Here is a 25,488-nt window from a genome sequence, read left to right as displayed (position 1 = left end):
CATTCCCCTGCAGAAAGTGCAAGTTTGGTGGTTCAAACTCCTCAGGAACTGAGCCATAAGTTGTCATCATCGTACACTTGAGCAAGGCTCCTGACACTAGGTTGCTCCAGGGAGACTGTCCCTGTAATAAGTTTGCTCTAAGTCACTTTGGATAAAAGTGTCTGATAAATGGTACCATCACAGCACCATAGTTGAACTATGGTACTTTTCTGTCAGGAAACAGATGCTTTTATCCAAAGTGCTTAAAGTACACTCATTACAGAGACAGTCCCCTTGGAGCAACCTAAGTGTCTTGCTCAAGGGTGGAATGGTGATAGTTCAAGGATCGGCTGTTGCAGTGTTCCAACTAGTAACTTTTTGGTTACCAGTCCAGAACCACTCATTCCATTAATAAAAAGAAAATAAATGAATGAAAAAGTGGGAATCACCAGTTGACCTCTGCACAATGTGGAAGGAAATATAAGTGCTCAGGCTAAAGGCAATGGAAGACACTTTTGAGGTTAATCTCAACTGTATATATGAACAAGTCTAATCTGTTCTGCGGCACTATTGATGGATCTGATAGCGATGCTAATGCATTAGTCAGAGCGCTCACTGCAGGGCTGAAGTTGCACGGTTATTCTATGCATGCCTGTATTGCATAAATACCTGCTTATGCATTTATGCAAAGCAGGATGGGCATTACTGTCTTTCTCTTGGATTTGATTTGTCTAAACTCAAATTAGATCAAAGAAAGTTTACCACAATTTTCACATCTGTCTACAGTGAACCTTTTTTTTAGATTGCCTGTGAATTTCATAAACAAGTCCTTGCAGGTCAGACTATACCTACATGAACAATATTCATACCTCATTCAAAATAGATTTATTATTTTAATCAGTTGTTATTTACGCACACAATCCTATACTAGTCATCAAATGATATGATCTATCTATCTATTTATCTATCTATCTATCCATCCATCTATCCATCTATCCATCCATCCATCCATCCATCCATCCATCCATCCATCCATCCATCCATCCATCCATCCATCCATCCATCCATCCATCCATCCATCCATCCACATATCATGTCTGTCTGTCTAATCAAAAGGCAATTTGTAAATACATGCTGAATCTACACAGTGCAAATGTAATACAACACAGGGCAATACGAAAATCAACCACGGTCCTCTGCAATGTTTGCGATCGTGAACAGGATTTGCACTGGTCGGGGTGGTATATCCTCTTGCCAGGTAGACAGTAATAACTCAAAGCCTGCTGCCACAGACACTCGGATGTTTCCCCGCTGAGACTGATTTGATGAGATGGCGATGCCTCCATTCATTTGACTGAGGGGCCTGAAAAGCCCTGAGCGGATCACAGAGGTTCGCATCTCATATCTTCTGTGGCTGTGCCATGAGAAAGAAATGCATTTACTCACGTACACACAGACACACAAACCATGCCAAAATCAGCACATATATCTACCCAGATCCACACATGCAAATGTACGCAAATATCGGGTTGTTTTGTGTTCTGCATGGTGAGTTGTGTATTGGTTAGCCTCAACCCCTCAATGCATCATCTTCCCGCAATCAACTAATACAACCCTAATAAGTCATTTTGATTGAATCATTTGTTTTGTTTTTTTTCTGTTATAAAGCCCATGGCTGTTGTACTGCAGGGTTGGTAAACAACAGCAAAAACACAGCAGGCGACTGCTGCCCGTTGATCACTGCCTGAAATTAAAATACGTAATGAGAACATCCAACATATGTGCATGGATTTCACATCTGATACATCAACAGCTTGGTCTGCAATTCCCTTAGAATCTTCCTTGATCCTTCGGCAAGTTTTTTCGGGATCTCAAACCCCATTAAAGTGATTAAAATGTAATTTGTTTTGCGATGAGATTCTAGTGACATGTTGCTAAGGTGAGAGGTGGTTTATCAGATGCAAGAGCATATGGAGCCCACCAGCAGTGGAAACAGGAAGTGATCGGTCTGAATTCCCCGGAGATGAGTGAGCCGGGCTAAATCAGGGCTATCAAACACTTTCCATTTTCTTTAAACCACTTTACTGTACCATAAAACCTCCATCTATCCATAAGGGAAACATCTTGCCCCACCTCAGACCATGATAGATAATGAAATAAATGTCTTAAGAGGATTAAAAATGCTTGGCCTGGCAAATCTGTAAACAACCAGCTCCCTCAACCAACACGTAACTACAATACATGTGTCAGGGAAAGTTTACAGCTTTCCAAATATTGGTCCAGCGAAGCGGGTGACAGAAGATGCGGGAACAAGGCGGCTGCCTGGTTCAGCGAGGGGGGAAGGAGCGTAGAGGAGTAGAAATGAGGAAGGTGATGTACGACTGCTGAGTCTGAAAAAACGACCCTCAAATTTACAGTCATGGTGAAGGGGAGGGAGGGGGAAGATTTTAAAGATGTTTTCCAATTATAAAAGATCGTACAAATCGTGTGGAGGGTAAACGGCAAACGTTCATGAGCTAACTCCAGCTGTGTGTGTGCGTGTGCACTGTTTTTTAACCTCTGCGCCAGTTGATTTATACACCCACTAACACACTCCTGAACTCCAAGTGTGTAATTAAAGCAGGCCGCTCAAAACGAACATCCATTCCATGGTAGTTGCTCTCTCTGTGGATTTACTGTGATGTGGGGTGAAGAGGGTCTTCTCTCAGAGGGAGCAGGCCAATGGGGTCTATAATACCTGGAGAAAGCTATCTGTAAGCATTAATATTCATCCTGGACCACCCGGAAGTGTGAGATTTGAAATCTGCCATCCTCGCTCATGGTCCCACAGAGCCAATCAGTTGAGAATGTCTTGTGACTAAGGGCATTTTCAAACCTGTAGATTGTATGTTTTGTTCCGAAACAGGGGGTTAAATTGTTACAATGTTGCATTTTCTTTCACAAGGCAACAGTTTAAGATGAAGAGGCGTTCTTTGGCTTTCAACTGGGTAACCTAATGTTCAGACACTGCCCACCTATAGATTCAGACACTGCTGCTTTTTACGCAGCACATTTCCTATTATGAATTATGATATACAGGGTGGGCCATTTATATGGATACACCGTAACAACATGGGAATGGCTGGTGACACCAAAGTCCCGTTTGTGGCACACCAGTACATGTGAGGGGGCAAACTCCTCAAGATGGGTGGTGACCATGACATATACTAATGTGCCACAAACAGGACCTCAATATCACCAACCACTCCCATGCCACCACGGTGTATCCATATAAATGGCCCACCCTGTAGATTGGTTCGTTGGGTCGGATATCTTTTTCACCACAACCAAACGGCTTCAGAGTGCATTTTCAATCGGCCAAGACACCTCTTTCAGACAACCTTGGTCCAGTTGTTTTGGTGTGGATCCAAACACGATTACCGTGTTAAAATATGCATAAACAAATCATAGAAAATGCACCAAGAAGAAAGCGTGAAGGGGGACAAAAACATGGCAGGTAAATGACATTGTGATTGGCCAATAGAACCACACAACAATGTCTCAAAGACAGCAGACAGAGAAAAATTGAAGTCGATTCGAAGCTTGTAAGAGCCCTATAAAAAAATGCAGGCAGTGGTAAAACATCTACTATAATAGATTTGTGCAACAATGTCATTTTCTCAGAATACAAAACAAGTTTGGAAAGTTCAAACACAACAATCTCAGAAAACTGAAAAAAATAAATAAATACAATCTCGTAGAGAATGTGGTGAAGTCTCACAAATGAGAGGGTGACTATGGTGATTGTATGCTCTCTGACAGCTGACATATTGATGTCTAGAGTGTTGGGCCAATTTTTCCTTACCGGAATGTGTTATTTGGTGAGTTTATGAAAGGCATAGTTCACCCAAAATAAAAATTCTGACACCATTTACACTTCATGCCATTCCAAACATAGAATGTGACTTTTCTTCTTCCGTAGAACACAAAAGATGATTTGTGTGTGTGCGGGGGGGAGACAATATCCTACCTGCTGTTTTCCATAAAAAGTAGTAAATTGGGTGGGTGCTATCAAACTTCAGAATGACAAAAAGCACCATAAATGTATCATAAAAGTATGTCAAGTCTTCAAAAGACATACAACAACTTTGTGTGAGGAACAGAGTGAAATTTGTGAAGCCATTTATCAAAAATCTTGCCCTAACTAAGCTGACAGGAGCACCTATGTTTCTCTTAATCAGTGAAATAACTTTATCTAGCCTTGTTCTTTACACTGATGAGCTGACACAATACTTAATTTTCTTGATGCAAATGTCATATAATACTATCATAATAGCATAATGTAATGTCGATTCTCTATTAAGTTTACAACAAAAACTACATGACTGATAATAGTCTGATGGGAATGCCCCTCTGAATAACACCTTGAATTTTTATTTCTAGACTGTGTTTTTGGTTTAGACCAGTGCTGACCGATTCAACACTTTCTTCCATTGTCATGGTGATAGAGAGAAAATGCATCAAAATAGCTTTTAAGCTCTGCTGATTGCTGAAGTCGAGAGTGTGGACCTCAGCTTCTTGAGTTAGATACATACTGCTGTTTGATGCACTTATGCATGACAGTCAGATATTCAGAAACATGAGGAAGTGTTATTTAAGTCTAAACCGTTCTCAAAATATTTTTCCTCTTGAACACATAGCTAGTGCTGTGCATTATGATATAGTTTTTTTTAGAATTTTGTTTGTCTGTTTGTATTTAATGGTTTAAAGCAATCTGCGGGCTCAAATGAAACATTTATGTTTCCTTACACAAGTTTTAATAGCTGATGCATTAACCTTTATGAAACACGATTGAGTAAACCAGCGGTTGTCAAAGTGTGGCTATTGTAAAGGGACAGCAAAGCGGAAGATCTTCAGTGAAAAATGGCTTTAAATGTCATTCTGTTCCTCACCCAGAATTATCATATAGCCTCAGCAGACTTACAATATAGTGCACAAGTCATATACAACATTTATGATACCTTGATGTGCTTTTTGGAGCTTGACAGTTGCAACCACCATCCTCTCATCCCTTATTTATCTAATTTTGTGTTCCACAAAACACAATGTATCGTGAAAAAAAAAGAAAAAAGAAATCTGTGAAAAATAAAATGACATGAAATAGCATGAAGTTAAATATATCATAGATAGATAGATAGCATTTTTAAAGGGGAAATTAATAGAACACAAAACAAGAAAAACAAAAACAAGAAAGACAGAACCACTGCTGAAAACCTTTAACGGGTCTCTTCCTTTCAGTGAAATGGTAATCTTCTTTTATGTTCCTATTTCTAGAAAGAGAGCAGACTGAAGACTGACGAACCTGTCTGCGAAGATCACGGGTCTTCTTGGTCATCTTGTCGATAGCTGAATTCAGCGGGTCTCCTTTTTCTTTTCTTCCAGTCTGCAATAAAAGGGGAGAAAGGTTGAGAAACAGTGTTACTTGTGTAATATTGCCTTTTCATATCCAACTAGCTCACACCAGAAGAACATGAAAGATTACCAAACAAATCAAGAGAGATTGTAAGTGTTAAGTTACAAATAGTGTTGTCGGCCTTAAGTAGGGTTTTGGTGAAGGTTTTTAGAAACCCCTTGAAACTTGAGCCCAGTAAGCTGGCCCGGATCTACCATACGGGCAATCTGGGCACGTGCCCAGGGGCCCTTGGCAGAGAGGGGCCCGCCCTGATGGGAGTTTTTTATTTATCTAAAAATATAAAGGTGAATGAAAACATCTTATATTTATAAAGGTATATCTCGAAAGCCCCTCGCTCAATATTCCCCAAACTCTAATCGATCGTAGTGCTGGACGAGGCCTTTCGAACGAGCCCATCCACAAGGTCCAACTCGCCCGAGTTATAGCCGTTCAAAGTCGGGGGTCCCAGCGAACGGCGATCCGGTAGGGGGCGTCCCCGAGGCCCGCCACTCTCGCGTTCTCAGCCATTTTGAAGCACGCCCGGTGGTTTTCGGCTAAAATCTCTGCGAAAACACCACTCAAATTCTGGTGCCTCCTTTGGAGGGTGTGGTTGTCAGGTAGGGAAGGGGGGCCCATGAGCTTCAGTGCCCAGGGGGCCCTGGGGGTACTAATCCAGGTTTGCCTGTAAGTGCCTCTAAATGTAGACACAGCAGGGATGGAATAAAGCAAGTGCCTCATAAAGTAACAATAGAGAGTGGACACGACCAACGATAAAAAAGACTGAGCACAGTAGCAGATTTTGCAGACAGACTGACATGAAAGAATCCTCTGTGCTACATTTCTCCTCGACAAAAATGGCTGGCCACAGGCAAGTCCTAAAACGACAGGGATTAAACCTTTATAGCCATATAAAAGACACATTGTGGGGTGCAGAGAACTCCATCTGATGAAGCCGAGAGGACACCATAGCCTGGAGCCATTTGAAAATTGCAACCAACTCTGAATGCTGCACAACAAGCATGTTCTTTCACCAATACTCTATGAATTGAATATTAACATAAAACGAACTCCAGCTCGGAGGATTACAGAGTTGAGTGTCTACAATTCTCTGTTATATTCATAGTATGAATCAATAGCATTTTTGTCTCTCCAACCCTCTCATTCAATCTTTTGACAGTTTAACTGCAGAGGGGAAATGAACAAATTTGACCAGAGTCATGCTTTCTAAATCATCAATTCACAGGTGCTTAACAATACTAAACTCCCCAGATGACACACTCGATGTGTGGCACAATATGCTTATGACATGCAGTTAAGCTTTGATTTAGAGAGGGAGCCAAGGGAAAAAAGACAGTTCCAAACTGCCCTAGAAACTACATTCACTGACTAATCTGGCTGACTTTACGCAACTTCCTGAAATAAAGGCACAAAAATGTCTCTATCAATCCTTTATCAATCTGGTATTAATCAAATCAATCAATCAAAGGTACCACGTTGATTCAAAAAGCACTTCAGAGAAAGAGTAAATAAGTGAATTTGCCAAAGTTGTTCAGGTTAGTGGCATCAAATTGTTGCAAAAAATATATATATATTTGAGGCACTTAGTAGCAAGTAAACAAGCAGAGCTGCATATTTCCACTTTATTTTTGAGAAAGGTCTGGGAAATAAACCATACGACTTTGTTTGGGTGGACAATAATCACAAGGTCTATAGACAATCCCCGCATTTTTCATTGTTTTATATAAAACTGTTTGCTATAATCCATTTTTAGATTAACCCCGCCCCCAGTGGCCACACAAAAGGTCACTTTATATGTTGGTCAGACTATCTCATTCTGACTAAATAGGCAGTTATTAGCCAGAATAAGCTGTGATGTGGACTAGACTTGATGCCGTGAGGGAAAAGTCTGGCTACGACTGACTAGTTTAGGAGTGTCATGCACCATATAATCTGAATGCCCCTGTTTGTTTCCTGTCTGATTGTTCCAGTGGCTGTTGTCCTCAAAAAAGGATTCACTATCCCCTGTCAAGAGTGAGCGGGTGAAATGTGCTCAGGTTGAAACGAGGACGGTTCCTCTTGTTAGTGAGTAATTAAAGATTTTGCAGCGGTGGCGGCCGTCTCCCCTAGGTCCGATCTGCCAGACAGCTCACAGCTGGCTCCTGTATGTCAGTGTCAGAGGAAACTCTCACCGTTGATGACAACACACGTCCCATGTCTCTCCCCCTCTCTCTCTCTCTCTCTCTCTTTCACTTTCTCTCAGCAGCAAGACTGCAGGCTGTGGCTCCGTACAAACACAAACAGTATCCTATTAAATATGGACAGCAGGACTGAAACAGCTAAATGCCTGCAAGAATTTACTAGAAATTGATACAATGGTGTACAAAAGTGTATGAGAGGACAAGATGATGGTGCAATGCAGGGGCATTTAAGATGCCATTTGGGATCTATTTAAAGTGCTTTATTAAGAACAGTGCCCCCAAATAATGAAAATAATCACTCTGAATCTCTCTTTCCTGTGGTGGTGCTTTTTTATTTGATAAAAATGCATCTATGGATGGATGGAAAAATAAATAAATAAATAAATAAAATGAGCCTAAAGGTAATACATAAAATTCAACTTATGTGTAACTTAAATGATGTTTTCATCAAAGGTGAAATTAACCATCACATAGAAAACCCAAAACCAAGACAACTTAGATTATTTTTTTACAATGGTTAAAGGTCAGAATCAGTCTGAATGGACATTATTTTAGATACATAATGATCCATGTGCAAAGATTTTTTTTTTTTTTTTTTTTTTTTTTTTTGCCTGGCGTGAATTGATATTCAAAGCAGACTGTTAATTAGGCTATCCGCTTTCATTTGGGAGATGACCCTCAGAATGAATACTGAATACTGAAGCCATCATAACCTTTACCGGTGCTGCCATTTCAAATGGTATCTTTAAAAGCAGCATTTTTTTTTTCTTTTGGCACCATGGAGCGCAATTAGGGGGCCAAGCACTAACCCCACTCTACCTTTCAGCAAAGAGAGAGAGAGTAAGACAGCTCTGCACAAATCTGAAATCAAGCTGTTCTAACACATTACAGCGTAAAGCTCTTAAAACCCAAGGGAAGAGCCCTAAATCAGTTCACAAACATCTAACAAACATCAGTTCCAAACCAGGGCACTCATTCATCTATTGGAGAGAAAGAAAAGAAAAAAGAAAGAAAGAAGTGGATACCTTTACCATTGCTTTGAGCCAAATTAGGTGAGAATATACTTAGATGATAATATACTTTTTATTTTTTTTATTTACAAGGTGTTTATTTTTATTTTCCTTGCATGAGAATACTGAATGTGAAACAATCATGCCAATAAAGTGCTTTGAAATTTAAATTGGAAGAAAGAGAGTGAGATTGAAAGAGAGATTATTCAACAAAAGATTCAAAATGGATATCTTGATTCAAAAATGGGGATATAATAATTAACTTAATGACCTTTTCCATCATTGTATACTAAAATGGATTCTTTCATCAATGCTGACTAAAGGCAAGGCATCTGACCAGAGAATTGCAAATCAGAGGCAACAGTTGAAACAGCAGAAACAGTTGTATTCAGCCTGAGTGTTATGAGATTGCTCAAAATTAATGACCATGTTGCCAAGCAACCGTCCTCCAGTTCCGCCTAGATGTTATTAATACACAGGCAGTGCAAGCTGGCTCACGTTAGATTGGCTAGTTCAATCAATATTCTTAAAATGAATGAAGAGGCAAGAAAATCTCCACGGAATTCAGAATCAGCAAACCTAACAGAACAAGACGCTATCTAAAGACATTTCCCTTTGTTCTACTAGTGCACAATGACAAGGCAATCATCTGTATGTGACTCTAACACAAGGGTGTCTCACAAAGACGGCCTTCAGGATTGTTAGAGGAAATAAAGTTTACTGGCTTTGCAACAGATGGTGCACCAATCATAGTCAGGAGAATGGCAGGTGTTAAGTAATTACAAGAGAAAGTTATTCTACAGCATGAATTTAGTAGCAAAAAAGCCTGAAAAAGAAAAATACATACGTATAATAAAAAATAATAATAATAAAATAAAATAAAAAAACGAAGAATGAAGAAAAAGGGGTTACACTTATTTCTAAACTATACTTTAGACATTCTACTAACTATAAGCAACTCTGCAACTACATGTCAACTAATTCTCATTAGAGTATTAGTACACTCACTGTTAGGTTAGGGTTAGGGTTAGTAGAATAAGTTGATGTGTAATAGCAAAGTTACTTATAGTTAGTAGAATGTCTGTTGTGAGGCTATCAAAATAGTGTTAGCAAATATTAAGAAGACAGTCTACTAATACTCTAAATGACTGGTAGTTGACGTAGTTGCAAAGTTACTTATAGTTAGTAAAATGTCTAAAGTGGACTTTTGAAATAAAGTGTTACCAAAAAAAGAACAGAAAAAATACACTTCATAGGATACACTTCATTTTAAGGTGACGTAGTTACATTGCACTTACTCAAATAAGTATACTGAGTAATATTACCTGCATGTACTTACTATAGAGTTAGGGTTTGGTTTAGGGTTAGTTGTAATTATGCATAATTGACTGTTACTACTATGGCAAGTACATGTAGTAACGTGTAACTACGTCCCCTTAAAATAAAGGGTTTTCCAAAATGTGTATTAAATATGAGGGAATAAATAGGAATAAATATATAACAAAACATATTGTTTAATTTCTAATTATAAGTGTAATTCTAATTCATTAAATCTAATTCAAATTTCAATTAAACATTGTGTAGGGTGTGGACGGATCACTTCAAATTATAACGTCTGAATTGAAAGGGAGACAATTCTTAACCAACCATGGTAAGGCCACAACTAAATTGTTACAGAATACCATTGCATTTGCTTCTTTTAGCTGAAATCAGAAGGAAACAGAAGTACCCAGAGGCAACTCAACGGATTTCCCCTCTTTGAAGTCTCTGTATGATTCTCATGGAAATGATGACATGGACAGGTAAAAAGGAAAAACACATGAGGACTAAAAAGTGAGTTTCAGAATTGTTTCAGACTTCTCACCAAACTATAATTCGCACTCATCTGCTTCTTTCCAGAGTTTGAGATGTACACAACTCCAAATAAAGTTTTCAACCCCACTTCGATACATTTGCAGCTATGAGGGTAAATATATTGCACCAGCATCTGGAGATAATATATATATATAATTTAGCTGTATTACTATTAGATAAGACGTGTCTGAAGGTTACAAACTTCAATGTTATTGTTACTTATTGGTTAACACAAATAATGACAGACAACACAGCTCCAAAAACAGATTGTTATAGCTGCAAAGAGCTTATTAACTTTTTTCCCGCCAGCATTTTTAAAGCGTTGTCTTGATCCGGAGATTCTTTACTCATTCAGAAAATAAGTAATAGCACCCCCAATAGGGCTGTGCCGGTAAACTTGACAACCGCACCACCGCGGTTGCTGAGTAGTACCGGCGGTAGTTCGCCTAAAAAAAATGTTTGTATATGAATGCTGTTTAACATTAATATTATGACACACAAAGCTTTGTTTACAAAATAAATAATAGGTTAGCAATTAAATGTAATATCGCAGCCATGGAAAAGTTTAAATTCATGACGAATGAGAGAGTTGTAGCCTACGTGAGCCCATAAACATAAGCTTTGTCGGCTTTGAATTCTGGTTTGCGATCTGGTCACCCGATTATTAGCGAATTTAAAAATATACCATTAGTTATTCTTATAGAAAGCTTGAATTATATACTTTTAAACAAAACAATTCAAAACGAAAATAAACCGACTATAGCATATGCTTGTGTATTCCGTATGAAGTGTGCATTTCTCTCTAGGCGCGTTCACTGCAAAGAGTGAGCATCGTCAACTTCATCTTTGCAGCCCGACACTGACACACACAAAAAAAAAAACTTTATTAATAAACAATTCAAATGTCTCCTTGCTATCTTTGACACGTTCATAATCATTACTTTTGCCAGTTCTTTGTGACAGCTGTTATGTGCGTTATTGGCAGCGTCACCCTCCGGTTACGCATCACCACTGCATCAGCACCAGAACATGGAGATTTTATTTTAGAGAATGATCGCACAACAGACATTAGAACATTAGATATTCTATAATTAAATCAACTAATCGAATATTCAAAAATCGTGACTCATCCCTGCATGGAATGAATCTTTTTTCTTTTCCCATATCTTCACTCGCGTCTCACCCAAAGACGCGTTATAAACGTTTCTTCCTTTGTTCGCTTTTAGGTCGATTATTTTCGTATTCTTTACTGTGTTAAAGTAGAAAAAACGCTGTAGGACAGATAGCCTACATTTTTACTTATAAGTCAAATTCTTTTTAACACAGTTTGTGCTTGTTAGACATGATAATTGGTAAGAAGCGTCACGTTCATTTTGTAAAGCGCGTTTCACAACCGCGGGTGATTTTAGTTTGGCTTTCTCTGGCAGCGCGCAAACAGCCTAAATGCCTTGCCCTTGTAGAAGATAAAATTCGCTCTTCATACCTTTTACAAGTAGAAAACATGATGGTCTCGAAAAGATCGATGGTCTCTTTCCTGCTTGTGTCCCACATCCCTCTCAATGCGCAGAGCGGTAGGCAATATCACGCGCCTTTGTGTGGAAATATTAACCGAAATTTTTTCTTAATGTTTTTTTTTTTTTAAATAGATTCAACTTGATTATATTATGTAAGTTACCAGTATTTACTGATATTTATTTCAATATGCTTTACAGGCTTTAGTTTGTTGTTTCTTTGTTTTTGTTTAATTTATTTATTTCAAAACACCCCCCACCCAACAACCGCAACACCGCCGGTATTTGGGTCCATTACTACCGCGGTGGTAAAAAACTGCCACCGTCACAGCCCTAACCCCCAACCAAAAAAAGTCTGTCAATGGCGGGGAAACGTTGTCTCAGAAATGACAGGAAATTCTGTCAATGGCAGGGACAGAGTTAACAAAGTGTTTATGCGTGCAATGGTTTAACAACAACAATACTTAGAATTTTGTCACATGAAATTCCATTTTTTTTATTTATTTTTTTTTATTAAAATTGGCTGGATAAACATAATCTAGCACAATATATGGGATCTGGACATCTGAGACCACTGAAATGCTTGTATTTTGCTTCTTTTTTTTTTTTTTTTTTACCATTTAATTAATAATTTAAAGCATGTAATGCATAAATTAATGGATACAAATGCATTTCACCTCAACACAGAACTGTTGATTTGTTGTTGCCTTCTTGCTCCCTGTTTGGACATTAGAGGTAACATGTTTTGTCACTCCTTATGTGTTTGTCAGTCAAGTTATAAACAGCATTATTTCATATTAAGGGGAGAAATTGCTTCGATCAAGAGTAGGAGACAAGCATGCCCCAGAAGAATGCTTTAAAGACCATTTTCCACACTGAATGCAGCTATCAAACCCACACCACTTAAATGCCAATTTAAATAGTATTACACACCATATTACAATGGTCTTCTGGGAAACTGAGAACACTGAGGAACAATGGACAGATATCAAGGCTCAAGTAACCATTTATTCACAGCAAACCAGATATATACACACCTTATACACTGAAACCCATCATGGCCTTGAACGAGTAATCGACATCTTGCAACACAGCAGGAAATGCATAGAGTCAAAGTCAAACTTGATGAGCATGCTGGCTCACAGAAGACTCACCGTGAGCATATACATATGCTTTTCACGTCACTCTCAAACATTTTACTAGATGGAAGACAGGCAGAAAGAATGAAGATGTAATTGGCCTGTCTCAAATACTTTTTCACTTGTGGTCTCAGACTTTTGGGTGCCACTACACATACGGTACATTTGGCATTGGTTTGTGTGCAGGCATTCACTCATCGTACACTGTATTTACTTTGGAGAATGAGATTGGGAGGAAATTGAGGCTACGGCATCAGATCAACAGAAACTGCCTTTCAAAAGCCATCAAAGGCATGATGCTTGAAATAAAATGCAATTTCATATTACTGAATATTTTCACTCTGAATCTTTGATATTTTAATATATTGAATTCTTAGTGTACGCCAGCAACTCCAAAAATATATATCTAAATTATTCAGTTTTATAAATTTCTAATAGTTGAAAAATATGGTAGCTTGTATTCAGAAATGGAAAAGATAAGCATATACAGATTTTCATATTGAATCCAGTCAGATGAATTTAAATAAGTTCTCAATGTCTCATCGATTGTCCTTTTCAAAATTTAAAGGAAAGAGCAAACAAGCTTGGATCCAATCTAACTCTCACCTTCCCAAGGCATCCCATAGAGAAGTACATTTCACACCTTTCAGGTACACAAATCACAGTTAGACTCCTGTGAAATACATGATACCTTGGAAAGACGGCTGATATAAGCATAGCAGAGGAACAGCCAACTGGACCTCTTCCAACTTATTTTTTTAGTTCTCATGCCAACATCAGTTGCATTTATTAAATAAATAACTGATCAGCTAGCATAGAAATCTAGCTGACATTTATTTTGCAGCCAGGGTAGTCTAGCAACTCTCCGTTGACTTTCGAGCTGTAAAAACCTGAATTGGGTCAGGCCAATCACATCGTGTATAGAGTAGGCGGGGCGGGCTTAACATAATAACGGCAGAGTTGCGACAGTTCCCTGCTACTTGAAAACAAAGAATGGCTGCTGCTGCTGGCGAACAGTCTTTCGAATCGGCTTTGGTCGCGACTCTGGAGGACTTGGAGTTAAGTTTTTCTTTGAGAAAAGAGCAAAGAACGGCACTTAAGTCATTCTTAAAAAAGGAAGATGTGTTCGTAGTTTTGCCGGCCAGATTCAAAAGTTGACGTTAGCTCCGCTGTTGGGAAAACGCTCTGGTTGGTTGAAGCGCTATCCTATTGCGTGCAGAGGGAATTTGAAAGACAGCCGTTTATCCCGCCCCTCGGATTGAGCCGTGTCTATGGTGAGTTGCCAGACCTAATATCTTGATGTAGGTCTGGCTTGCCAGGCTACTGATCAGCTACTCAACCATGTGACTTTATCAGGTGTATCTGGTCGGTGTTGAAAAATAATTTTTAATTTTATGTAAAATGCGATATCCACCATGTTATTCTGTCATGTTTTCTCCCTTTCTTTCCACACCGCGACAAATGCCAGTCTCCCTTCTCTGCAGAATGCGATACATCCGCTCAACCAATCACAGCGCACCATCCCACGCATTGTAAACAGTAACGGCGGTGCTTTGAATACACCCGGCATCCTAGTTTTCCTTATCTACTTTGTACTTTGTGATCAACAAACAAACACATTTTTTTATTTTTTTTATTTTGACGCCATTGATTAACCTGTGGTGGTTTCTGCGGTGGGGAAGAAACGTAAGCCATCGAAATCGAATCATTTACGTGAGGAGATTAAGAAGATGAGGCACTCGGGAGGAGGAAAAATGCCGGCTGTTGCTTGTTCTCACACGACAGCATCAAACTTCTGCCAAAAGTTAAATTTGAAATCCGAAATTAAATTCAGCCAAAAAATATACGTACGTATTCCGTACTTGACTGATTGATGGATGGATGGATGGATGGATGGATGGATGAATGGATCGATTTTGTACACACTATGAAGTCAAAGCAGTCCAATGTTGTTTTGGATCCCATTGACTTACAGAGTCTGGACAAACACAGTTGAAACATTCTTCAAATATGTCCTTTTTTTTTGTCTGCAGAAGTCATAAAGTGTAGGAACAACACCAGGATGAGTACATGATGACATGATTTTCATTTCTGGCTGAACCATCTCTTTTATTAGATTTGTTTAAACTTACATTTGAAGATTGAATTTCAGATTCAAATTTCTGTTCACTTTGATCTGGTGCCAAAAGAGAGTGTTAGATGGAGGCTGCTTACGTCTGCAAAGCCCAGCCCAAGATGCTGCAGCATCGTTACTCAACCCCCTATTGCTTTCAGAGCCAAATGCTAATGTGTCATTTACCTATCACTAGGAGGGAAGGTTTATCTGGGCCCCAAGTAAAGCCATCCGCTTCTTTAAAATCTGTGAAGTGGAGGCATAACTACACAATGCTACTCACAGTGTAGCATTAATTCAACTGTTAATTCAACTGTTAAAACCATATATATGTTTGGCTTTTATAAGTTACCATATCATCTTTGCATACTTTTAATTTGAAAATGCAGCTACATGTTAAGATCAACAAACACATAGCCCTTGGGCCAAATGTTAATTAGACAGGAGCAGTGTGCACCCGATGGAAAGCAAATGCTCATGAGCACATTGACACGCAAGCCTGTAGCATTCTACTAGTATGGTATCTTCTTACAGAGAACAGTTCAATAACACTCTCTTGGCTGCTGGTGGCATCTGACATCTGAACCTCAACTCATGGAATCAAATCAAAGTTTAGCTTTCAGTCCATGTCTAGCAGCTTTAAAGCCTTGTATATGCAAGTGTAATTAAACTGTAATATATATATATATATATTTATTTTTTTTTATATTTTTTTATATATATATTAGGGGTGGGAATCTCTAGGCACCGATTCGATTACGATTCAGAGGGTAACGATTATTACGATTCAGAGGGTAACGATGCATCTTTTTTTTCTGCGACTACTTGGTACTTTTAAAGCAAAGTATTTATGATGACCCATAATGCATTTACTTCCAATACTTTCTATATTATATTTATTAATAAAACAAATGGAAGTGATTTGGCAAGTCAACTGTAAGGTTACATTTGCCAGCATATGTCCCAACATTGCAAAGAACCAACAGGAAAATAAATGTGTGCCTGTACTAGCAGCGTACTTGTAGTAAATGATTACAAACTTCAGCATATTCTGAATCTTTAGCATTTAATAATATACTTCTAACCAACATCCTCCTGTTCTTTCCAATGAGCAATATAATCCTTCCTTCAGACAAAAACAAACAAACAAAAAACAGTTTTCGTTCAAAAATATAGAATGATGTACCATCAGCTCTCATACAAACATAATGCTTGTGGACTTACACATATTCTGAATAATTAGTAACATACAAAGTCGCTTTTATAAACAACAAAATAATACAGAGTTATAACTTGAAATGCTTGCTGTATACCACAATAAAAAAAACAGCTTATACAAAAAAAGTGAATGAACATCTGCAGAGAGCACAGTCAAAATGTAACTTTTTGTGTATGTAACGAAGAGGGTGCCGTTCGAATTTGGCACTCAACCATCATGCGTCTCTGTTATGTGCGTGTCTCTGTTATGTGCACGCCACAGACTGTCCGCGCACTGCACGTCCGCTTTAGAGTTCCGCCTTTTGCGTTCCGTCAATATTACGTTATTAGATTTTTTTTGTTCTTTTTTATTTTATTTTTGACATTTGTGAATTAATTCAGAATCGTCCACATCCGCATCGCGATGCATCTAAGAAACCCCCCCCCCCCCCAAAAAAAAGAATGATTTTATTCAAGAATTTCTTATCTTCGATGTCAGATGTCCTATGCGAATGGTGGTCTTTACTACCTTTCTGGGCCTTGAAAGTTGCAATGATGTAGCTCTTGTGTTTGTTTGTTTTTTGTTTTTTTTGTGTTCCGAAGATGAAAGCAGGTCTTACGAGTTTGGAATAACATGAGGGTGAGAAATTAATGACAGAATTTTCATTTTTGAAAACTAACTCTAACATCTGGTAACACTTTATTTTGATGGTCCCTCAACATACATTCTAATGACTATAAGTAACTCTGCAAATACACGTTGACTTATTCTACTACCACAAACCCAAACACTTAACCTAACAGTCTACTAATACTCTAATGTGAGTTAGTTGGCATGTAGAAAGATTGCAAAGATTTGTGATGCAGCAGGTTTTTTTCTTCTTCATCATCTTACTGTCAGATGAATGAGTTGAAATAAATACTAGCCAGACGCAATTGCTGGCCAGCTCTGTGTTAGCATCCACTCAAACACCAGAGAGAGAGAGAGAGAGAGAGAGAGAGAGAGAGAGAGAGAGAGAGAGAGAGAGAGAGAGAGAGAGAGAGAGAGAGAGAGAGAGAGAGAGAGAGAGAGAGATGCTAAGTTTACTCTACATAATAGGAAGTCAGATCATAATTAAGATCCGTTCAGCTGCAGAGCTGTAATTCATAGGGCTGTGTAAAGCATTGCCGTGAGGTGCAGAATAGTGAGAATATTGTGATTTCAACATTGAGAGCAAAATCGATGGAGGTGACGATAGTTTCACCCTTCTGCTTAAAGCATAACTGTCACAGAGCAGCTGTTTGAGGAGGCAAAGCACAACAGCACCTTCATTGTCTTGTGTGTTTTATCAGACGTAATCACTGATTTCATAAGAGCGAGTCTTCCAATGCATGAGTTGAAGTCCTGCGATGAAAAGATGATTTTAATAAGGGTATTTAGGTGTAATTATACCCCAGCTCTGACTTGATGAGTGTGAGTGGGTAAGGGACAACTGTGCAGAGTGTGTGTGGGTTTGTAAGACAGATCGCACAATGAATACTTCCCATCATCGGCTACATCTGTAATCACTACATGATGGGCAAATGTCAATAGGTACATATGATGATTTAGACATAACTGACTTTCGGAAAATCTTTGTAAAGTGAGTTTAAATCTTGTAGATGATGCAAAAGTTGATGCATTTTATTTTATTTTATTTTTTAGGATTTTTATATTTTCATTGACAGGTGCACTACTGGTTGAACACAACAAAAGTTTGGGGTGGATATTTTTATATATTTTTTTCACAAGGATGCTTTGAATTGATCATAAGTGACAGTAAATATATTTATAATGGGAAAATCATATATATTTTTTTTTTTTAACAAATAAATGCTGTTCTTTTGAACTTTCTATTATAATCCTAAAAAAAGTATAATGAAATCAAAATCAAAAAGCACAACTTTCACTGAGGATCATACACTGAAGTGAAATAAATTAAAATGTTATTAAAAAGTTTTTGAAATTGTAATAATAATTCAAAATTGTATTGTATGTTTACTTTTACTGTATTTTTGATAAATGCAGCTATAGTGAGCAGACTTTTGAATGGTAGTGTGTAATGGAGATGGGACAGAAAAATAAAATAACACGGAAGAAAGGGGGACAGTTATTATTTCATTACTGAGATTTTTATAGAATAGTAACTTGCAAATATTTGCAAACTAATTACAGTATGTAGTTCTTTGTATTTAAAGTAAAAAATAAAGTAAATCCTGGCTTGTTTGGCTTGCGATTGCATACAAAAAATTACTAAACAAAAATCAAATAAAGTTTGTATTTTATACTGCAAACAAATGCAGTAGATTCAGCATCTGTCCAGCAAATAATGTTTACTAGACTAACGCTAAGCTATAGCCTGACGTCGTCATACTCAGATTCTAGTCTGAATGTGAGTCTGATACTGCTCCATTGGGCTGTGATTATGGGGCGTGTTTCAACTGAACCAGGAAAGAAAATGCCTCTGCACTCAATTAGATAGACCTACAACCAATCAGAGCAACGGAGTAAGTGACGTATGTTCTTCATTCATCTTTCCGATCAACAAATGCCTCGATCGCGGTTCTCTGTTCCTCTTTTAAAATGAATGCGCTGTCGATATCTTCTATAACAGACGTGATGGCGGAATCTACACATCTCAGTTCTCCAGCGACAGTCGTCTTTGTTGTAAACGAATCCCGCCCTGACAATTTGATTGGTCCAAACAGCTCTGGTTCGAGCATAGTTGCTCCACAACGGATCAAGTCCAGACCGAACTTCCGAAGCAAAAGTTTTGTGGGCGGGGCTAAGTTCGGCTGGCATCCAGGCTAGCTAAGCTACAAAATAGATTACCACTTTCGTAATGCATCAAATCAACAACGGCATCAATCTGCTTTGACTGTACAAAAAATACAGGAGGACAGCGTACCTGGAAAATACATTTACATCTGTCCTTTTGAGCTAAAGTCTCCTGAGCATCGAGGAGTTTGCAAACAAATTAAATGTGACTGGTTGATGGATGTGTTCATTTTTGATGGTCCCCTGAAAAGACAGGACACTTACCGGGGATCATAATGTGGTGTAATGCAGACGTTTAAAAATAGACATGGCTTGATGCATGGAGGCGGGGAGGGGCCGCGCTACGAAATCTGAGGCCGGAGAAAAGGAGGAGGAGAAGGAAGAGTTATTAGGCCAACACAAAACTGATTGTCTATTCCTGCTGCTGAGCGGAGCACATAGCAGCCATGCAGTCTGAGGAAGCATGAACTGAATGGCAAGTGGGTGTTTAGGAAAGCGAGAGAGGGAGAGAGAGAGAGAAAGGGAGGGAGGTCAATGAGAATGAGTGTACGGGGAAACAAAGACCTACACTAATGAATGAGAAAGGTTAAGAGGGATGAGAAATAAGTAGTCTGCGAATGTGTTCTGAGATTGTGGTGGAAGGCCCGAAAAAAACTATTTGTCAGAAACAACGGGAGACTATTTTTGGCACACAGGGCTTGGTGAACCAGGTCAGTGACACGAGCAACACATTGAGAAAACAAGGCAACAATTTTCTCTCTGTCTTTAACACACTCCAGTGGAAACACAATTCCCATATTGTCTGTCCTTCTGTGCGGGATTAGGATTAGTGAGTCCCACATCATATGTTGAACAGTATGTCAAAGATGGCTGGATTACCCTCTTTTCCAGTGTATTTTCAAAGGATGCAATTTGTGAAGTTTTATTGGATTATATCCTTACAATATCTGATGATATTCAAGAGATTTGGTTTGCAATGATTTTCTGATAGGTTTGTATATTGCATATTGTGTATATATATATATATATATATATATATATATATATATATATATATATATATATATATATATATATATATATATAAATACATTTTTGTGTTCATCTGAATTCAGAAAGTAATATACATCTGGAATGGCATGGCGGGTGAGTAAATGATGAGAGAATTTCATTAATTATGTACTTCACCACCAACAATAATACTATTTTTATGTACTTGCACTGTAAAAAGTGATCAGTTGACTTAACTTAAAAAAAAAAAAAAAAAATAGGAAAGCCTGTTGCCTTAAAATTATTAAGTAAATAAACATCATGCTTAATAAAAAATAAAAAAAATAAAATAAAAAAATGATAATAATGTGGAATTGTCAAGTTCACATAACTTAATTTGTTCAATTAAGAATTCAGTTTATTTACCCTAAAATTATTAAGTAAGTGAATTGAACACTTAGCTTTCATCTCTATCTGTCCACTGCTCTTTCTGTCTTACAAATATTCTTATGCCCATACACAACACTCATAACTCCTCTGGCTCCACTACCCTCACATTTGCATGTCTCTCATGTCTGGCGGATCCAACACTCCGATACCGTACGCAGCCTTGCATTTAAACGCACACAAATTCGGCCCGGCTCCGACGCCAGGACTCAAGGGGAGCCGCTGCATCCCTTTAAGGAACTGCTCTTAATACACGGACATAATCCCATTTCATCAGTTCATTCTCCCCTGACGCTTCCTCTCTCATTTCATTTTTTCTTCTGAGTTATGGATCAGGGTGATGGAGTGGGAACGATGCGGCTCAGAGGAGGAATTTCCACTCGAGCCCCTGAGGCTTGCAGGAAATATCAATTCCCACCACCGCATCAGACAAATCAGACAGGCTCCTTCTATTAGTTTACAGCTTGCGGCTCACCTTTTTTCTCCTCTCACTAACTTCATTTATCCTCTCCTTCTTTTTCTTCTCTTCCACAAACAACTGTAGGAAATGCACATTGCATTCAGACTGCACTACTTCACAGTGTTTGGAGGGGTAACTGACTAATAGTAGTGAGCTACTAACTTAACTGCATTAGTCAGCAGCTTCACTGTAGTTCTTCAACCCTACTTAAGATCACACATAAATACTGCTCTAAAAAAAAATAAAAAATTACAATAACTGTGTAATAACTAGGTACTAACCCTGAACCTACCCTTACAACTAACCTTAACCCATGTAGTTACATTGTATCGTTCAGTACTTTCTTAGGTAAGAATGCTGTAAGTAGACACTGTAAAATAATGTGCAACCAAAGTAATACAATTTTTCAATGTTTTGGGTCAGTAAGACTTTGTTTTGTTTAAATCAATACTTGTATTCAGCAATGATGCATTAAATTGATCAAAAGTGACAGTAAAGACATTTAAAATGTTATTTCACAAAAATGCAGTACTTCTGAAACATCTATTCATTAAAAAAACCTTGAAAAATATGTAAAATATTACCGACCCCAGCTACATTTTGGAAGGTAGTTTATATAGTGTGTGTAAAAATTACATATTGCATATAATTACACACAAATCTTGTTTATTATGATTTCCCACTATGCACTCATTTCATTAATTATTAGTAATAATTATTATTATAATTAAATGTAGGCTATTAGCATCATCATATTACATTGATAATCCAAAACTGTACACACAGTTATGGTAAATGCAATTTTCTTACATTTATTGTGCTGCACTGGTGAAATACAAATTTTCATTTACAGGTATAACATTAGATTTAAATTTGTCAATTATCCCGCCATAAAAACACAGTGCTTTTTGCTAATTAATGTGCAGCAGTTAATAAACAACAAAATCTTGTTTGTTTATTTTTCACCCCCATTTTGGGACTGACTAGGATAAGAGATTGTACTGGCATCGTATTGGCCCTGTCACTGTAATGGCATTCAATAAAAAATGCTTACAGACAGAGGTACACAAAACAAACAATGTATTTACTGTTATTTTACTAGTGTCTCTCGCTGGCAAGCGAAGGTGAGAGCGCCATTACACTGCAGCTGTGGTAAGTTCATGCTCGTGTCTCATGAACCTGTGTCAGCACAACGGTGTAAATCACACTTGCTTTAGTGATAGATGACACCCACTAGGGCGCCAGACAGGACCGGCTTGCAGTCTGTAATGGAGCACAACACTCAGCTCAAACTCAAACTACAGAAAAGAGGGAGGTTGAAAGAGGATTGCTGCGTAAACAGAACATTATTCTGATTTCCAAAAACTCAATGAACAATGCTACACCTGAATGCCAGCCTTTAACAAAATCGTAGGGTTGAGTCTATATATATATAGGTCTTGATTCAACTCTAGTGGTGAAACATCTTTGGATAAATATGGAACATTAAGCCTTACTAACATTAAAGATCAGCCGACAAATATTTTACAGAACACAGAAGTGTTTCATTTTCACAGACAAATTCACACATGCTTTCCAAAACATTGGTTTGACTGAAAACACAATTATTTGCTTGAAAGATTGAAACACTAAGACCTTAGATGTTCAAAAGCAGGGATAACAGAGACATATGGAAAGAAAGAAGGAAGAAAGAAAGGGAAGAAAAGCAAATAATCACCTAAGCAAACAAAGAGTCATGAATTGTCTGCTCCTGAAAACACTCGCACACAGCTGAGACTTTTGACACTGTACATCCTTGTTGTAATGCAGAGGCAACATGGTTCTGTTTTGTTCTGTAAAAAACCTTGAAAATGACCATTCTTTGCTTTAGACATCTCTGAATGAACACTAGTCCTTGTACCTCAAAAAAGTTGTGCAGACTAGCAAAACATAAATTCATATATGAGCCTTTCATATTTCATCTATATGGGGGTGAAAGTTTCTGAAGAGCTGAATATTACAGTTGAGTTGTCCCGGGAGACTCTGAAAATGGGAATTAGACATTACAAGCACATTCCATTCATTACGCTCAAAAGGATGTGCACTCGCCATTCTGATGAGACTTTTATTCAAGAAGAAATGGAAAGATTGTTCAAAAGTTTTTGTTTTTTTTGTAGATGAATGCTTTTTGGCTATTTTTTTTCTTTTCAATGCTCCCTGGAAACAGACAACTAAATAAATAATTATGAAATAATTAATTATTGTCCAATTAATCCTACAGTTTCTTGCCCACAACATCAGAGGCAACATATAATGCTAATGGTCATCAGAACCATTGAGAGGCTGGATGGCATCATGCATTTGTGGCATTTAAGCATCTATACTAACACGTTACACTACATATGTAAACAGCAAACACTCCGTAGCAGAATCAGCACTGCACAAAAAAACAAGAAAAATAAAATAAAACACTGAACTCTGATTCACTGAAGAAAAAAAAAGAAAAGAAAAAAAAAAAGGAAAAAGAAACCTTGAAAATACAGTGAAATTGCACTGTAGTCTATCGATCAACCCAATCTTTTCCAGTGCAGGCAAAAAAAAAAAGTGTGGATGACCAAATCCAATGAACAAAAGTTACTCGAAAAAGAATAAACACAATTTAATTTCCACCACATCATATTATCAAATAAAATATAAAATATTAGACATGATGAATATGACATTGTGGTGGAAAAACTGAACACACACACATTTTTGAATGTCTGTATTTATTTGAACAAAAATATAGTATAAAAAAAAAAGAAAAAAAAAGTATGCTTACAATTTAAAATAACTGATTTCTAATACATTTCATTTTAAAATGAAATGTATTCCTGTGATGACAAAGCTGTATTTTTAGCACACATAATTCCATTATTTAATGAACAGAAAGTTCAAAATGAACATAAGGTTCAAGGCGTTTATTTGAAATATATATTTTTTGTAACATTATACATTTCTTTACTGCCTCTTTTGATTAATTTGATGCATCTCTGCTGAATAAAAGTATTTAAGGCCAACATAGCCAAACTTGCTCATAGTTAAAGCAGGACCCAATCTCACCACTACACTTCTCCAAGCTGAAGTTGTGCAGACACCGGATATGCAAAACAGGCCGAATACTGCAGGCCAGAGGACTAGACTGAGCTGGAGAGAGAGTCAGTGCCCACACAGGATCCAAACATGTCTTCATGGAGACGCACGAGCACCGGGAACATTAGTGTGCCAATGCAGCAGCTGGAGGAGAGTCTCACAGCAGTCACAGCTGCCAAGTGTGGACAGCCTCAGAAATACCAGCGGCCCCCGGGATCTCCACTTTCTGGACCCTTAACAACTACTAATAGGTGATTGGCTTGAAAATGCACAGCTCATCACATGCTGCCATATGAACTGAGCACAAACATGAGAGAAGTAGCAAGTCTGGAAAGTTTTGAAATGACGGAAGGAAAGTGTCTGGCAGGTGTTAAGATGTGACGGTAGTCCAGTAGAGATTTTGCTATACTGTTTATACTGCGGTATATCTGTGACACTACATAAAAAAATCTAGTGTATTTTCCGAACAATATGTCCCAACTAACTATAAGTCGCACCAGGTCAAAATTGCATTGGTGAGAGGGGGAAAAAAATTCACATTTATTATTACATTCAGAAATAGTATACATTTTTTTTAAAGGGGTGGTATAATGCCCCTTTTTACAATATGTCTCTGTTGTCCCCAGAGTGTGTATGTGAAGTTTTAGCAGAAAATACCCCACAGATATTTTTTACAGCATGTTAAAATTGTCCCTTTTTGAGGGCAAGTAAAAAAAGTCCCTTTAAATGCAAATGAACTGCTGCTCCCGGCACAGAGGTGTGTGTGTGTGTGTGTGTGTGTGTGTGTGTGTGTGTGTGTGTGTGTTAGCAGCTCCAATTACCTCACACAGACAAGCACTAAAATGTTAGAAACTGTTCTGCCTTTTATGTTTAAACTGGAGTCAGACAATGATGGAGAGACTCAAGAAGAAGTGACAACTAGGGGTGTAACAATACATCGATATGGATCGATGCATCGATTCCACACGTAAAATATCGATATACACCTTTATTTTGACACTCTCCACATTCTCACGTAACACCCTTTTGCCAAAGCGCACATTTTCGTTTACTCACCAACCATACTGTCTTCCGGTGTGTCTTTATAACGTTAATCTCCTCATCTGAAATAGACGCCTGACAAGACTGACTGAACCCTAAACAAGTTTTGTCACAAAAGCCGGTAGTGTCCGCTGTCAAGGCATCGCAAGTTCATGTTTTACAGCAGAAACAGACAAGCAGTCGCACCCTTGTTGGTGAACACAACACGAT

At 38.0% G+C, this 25,488-nt stretch overlaps 1 protein-coding gene across 1 annotated transcript in view; it reads right to left on the bottom strand.

Moving 5' to 3' along the window:
- The window catches only part of ctnna2 (catenin (cadherin-associated protein), alpha 2), a 535,329-nt gene that overhangs the window by 107,154 nt on the left and 402,687 nt on the right, over window positions 1–25,488 (bottom strand). The window contains exon 8 of the mRNA XM_082164839.1: window positions 5,321–5,401. Coding sequence (XP_082020965.1) covers window positions 5,321–5,401 — 81 coding nt within the window. The remainder of the gene's footprint in view (window positions 1–5,320; window positions 5,402–25,488) is intronic.

The sequence above is a fragment of the Leuciscus leuciscus genome (assembly GCF_965113295.1).
Source record: "Leuciscus leuciscus genome assembly, chromosome: 3".
NCBI lineage: Eukaryota > Metazoa > Chordata > Actinopteri > Cypriniformes > Leuciscidae > Leuciscus > Leuciscus leuciscus.
Note: the sequence above shows the minus strand (reverse complement) of the source record. Positions and strands in the feature narration are given on the sequence as shown.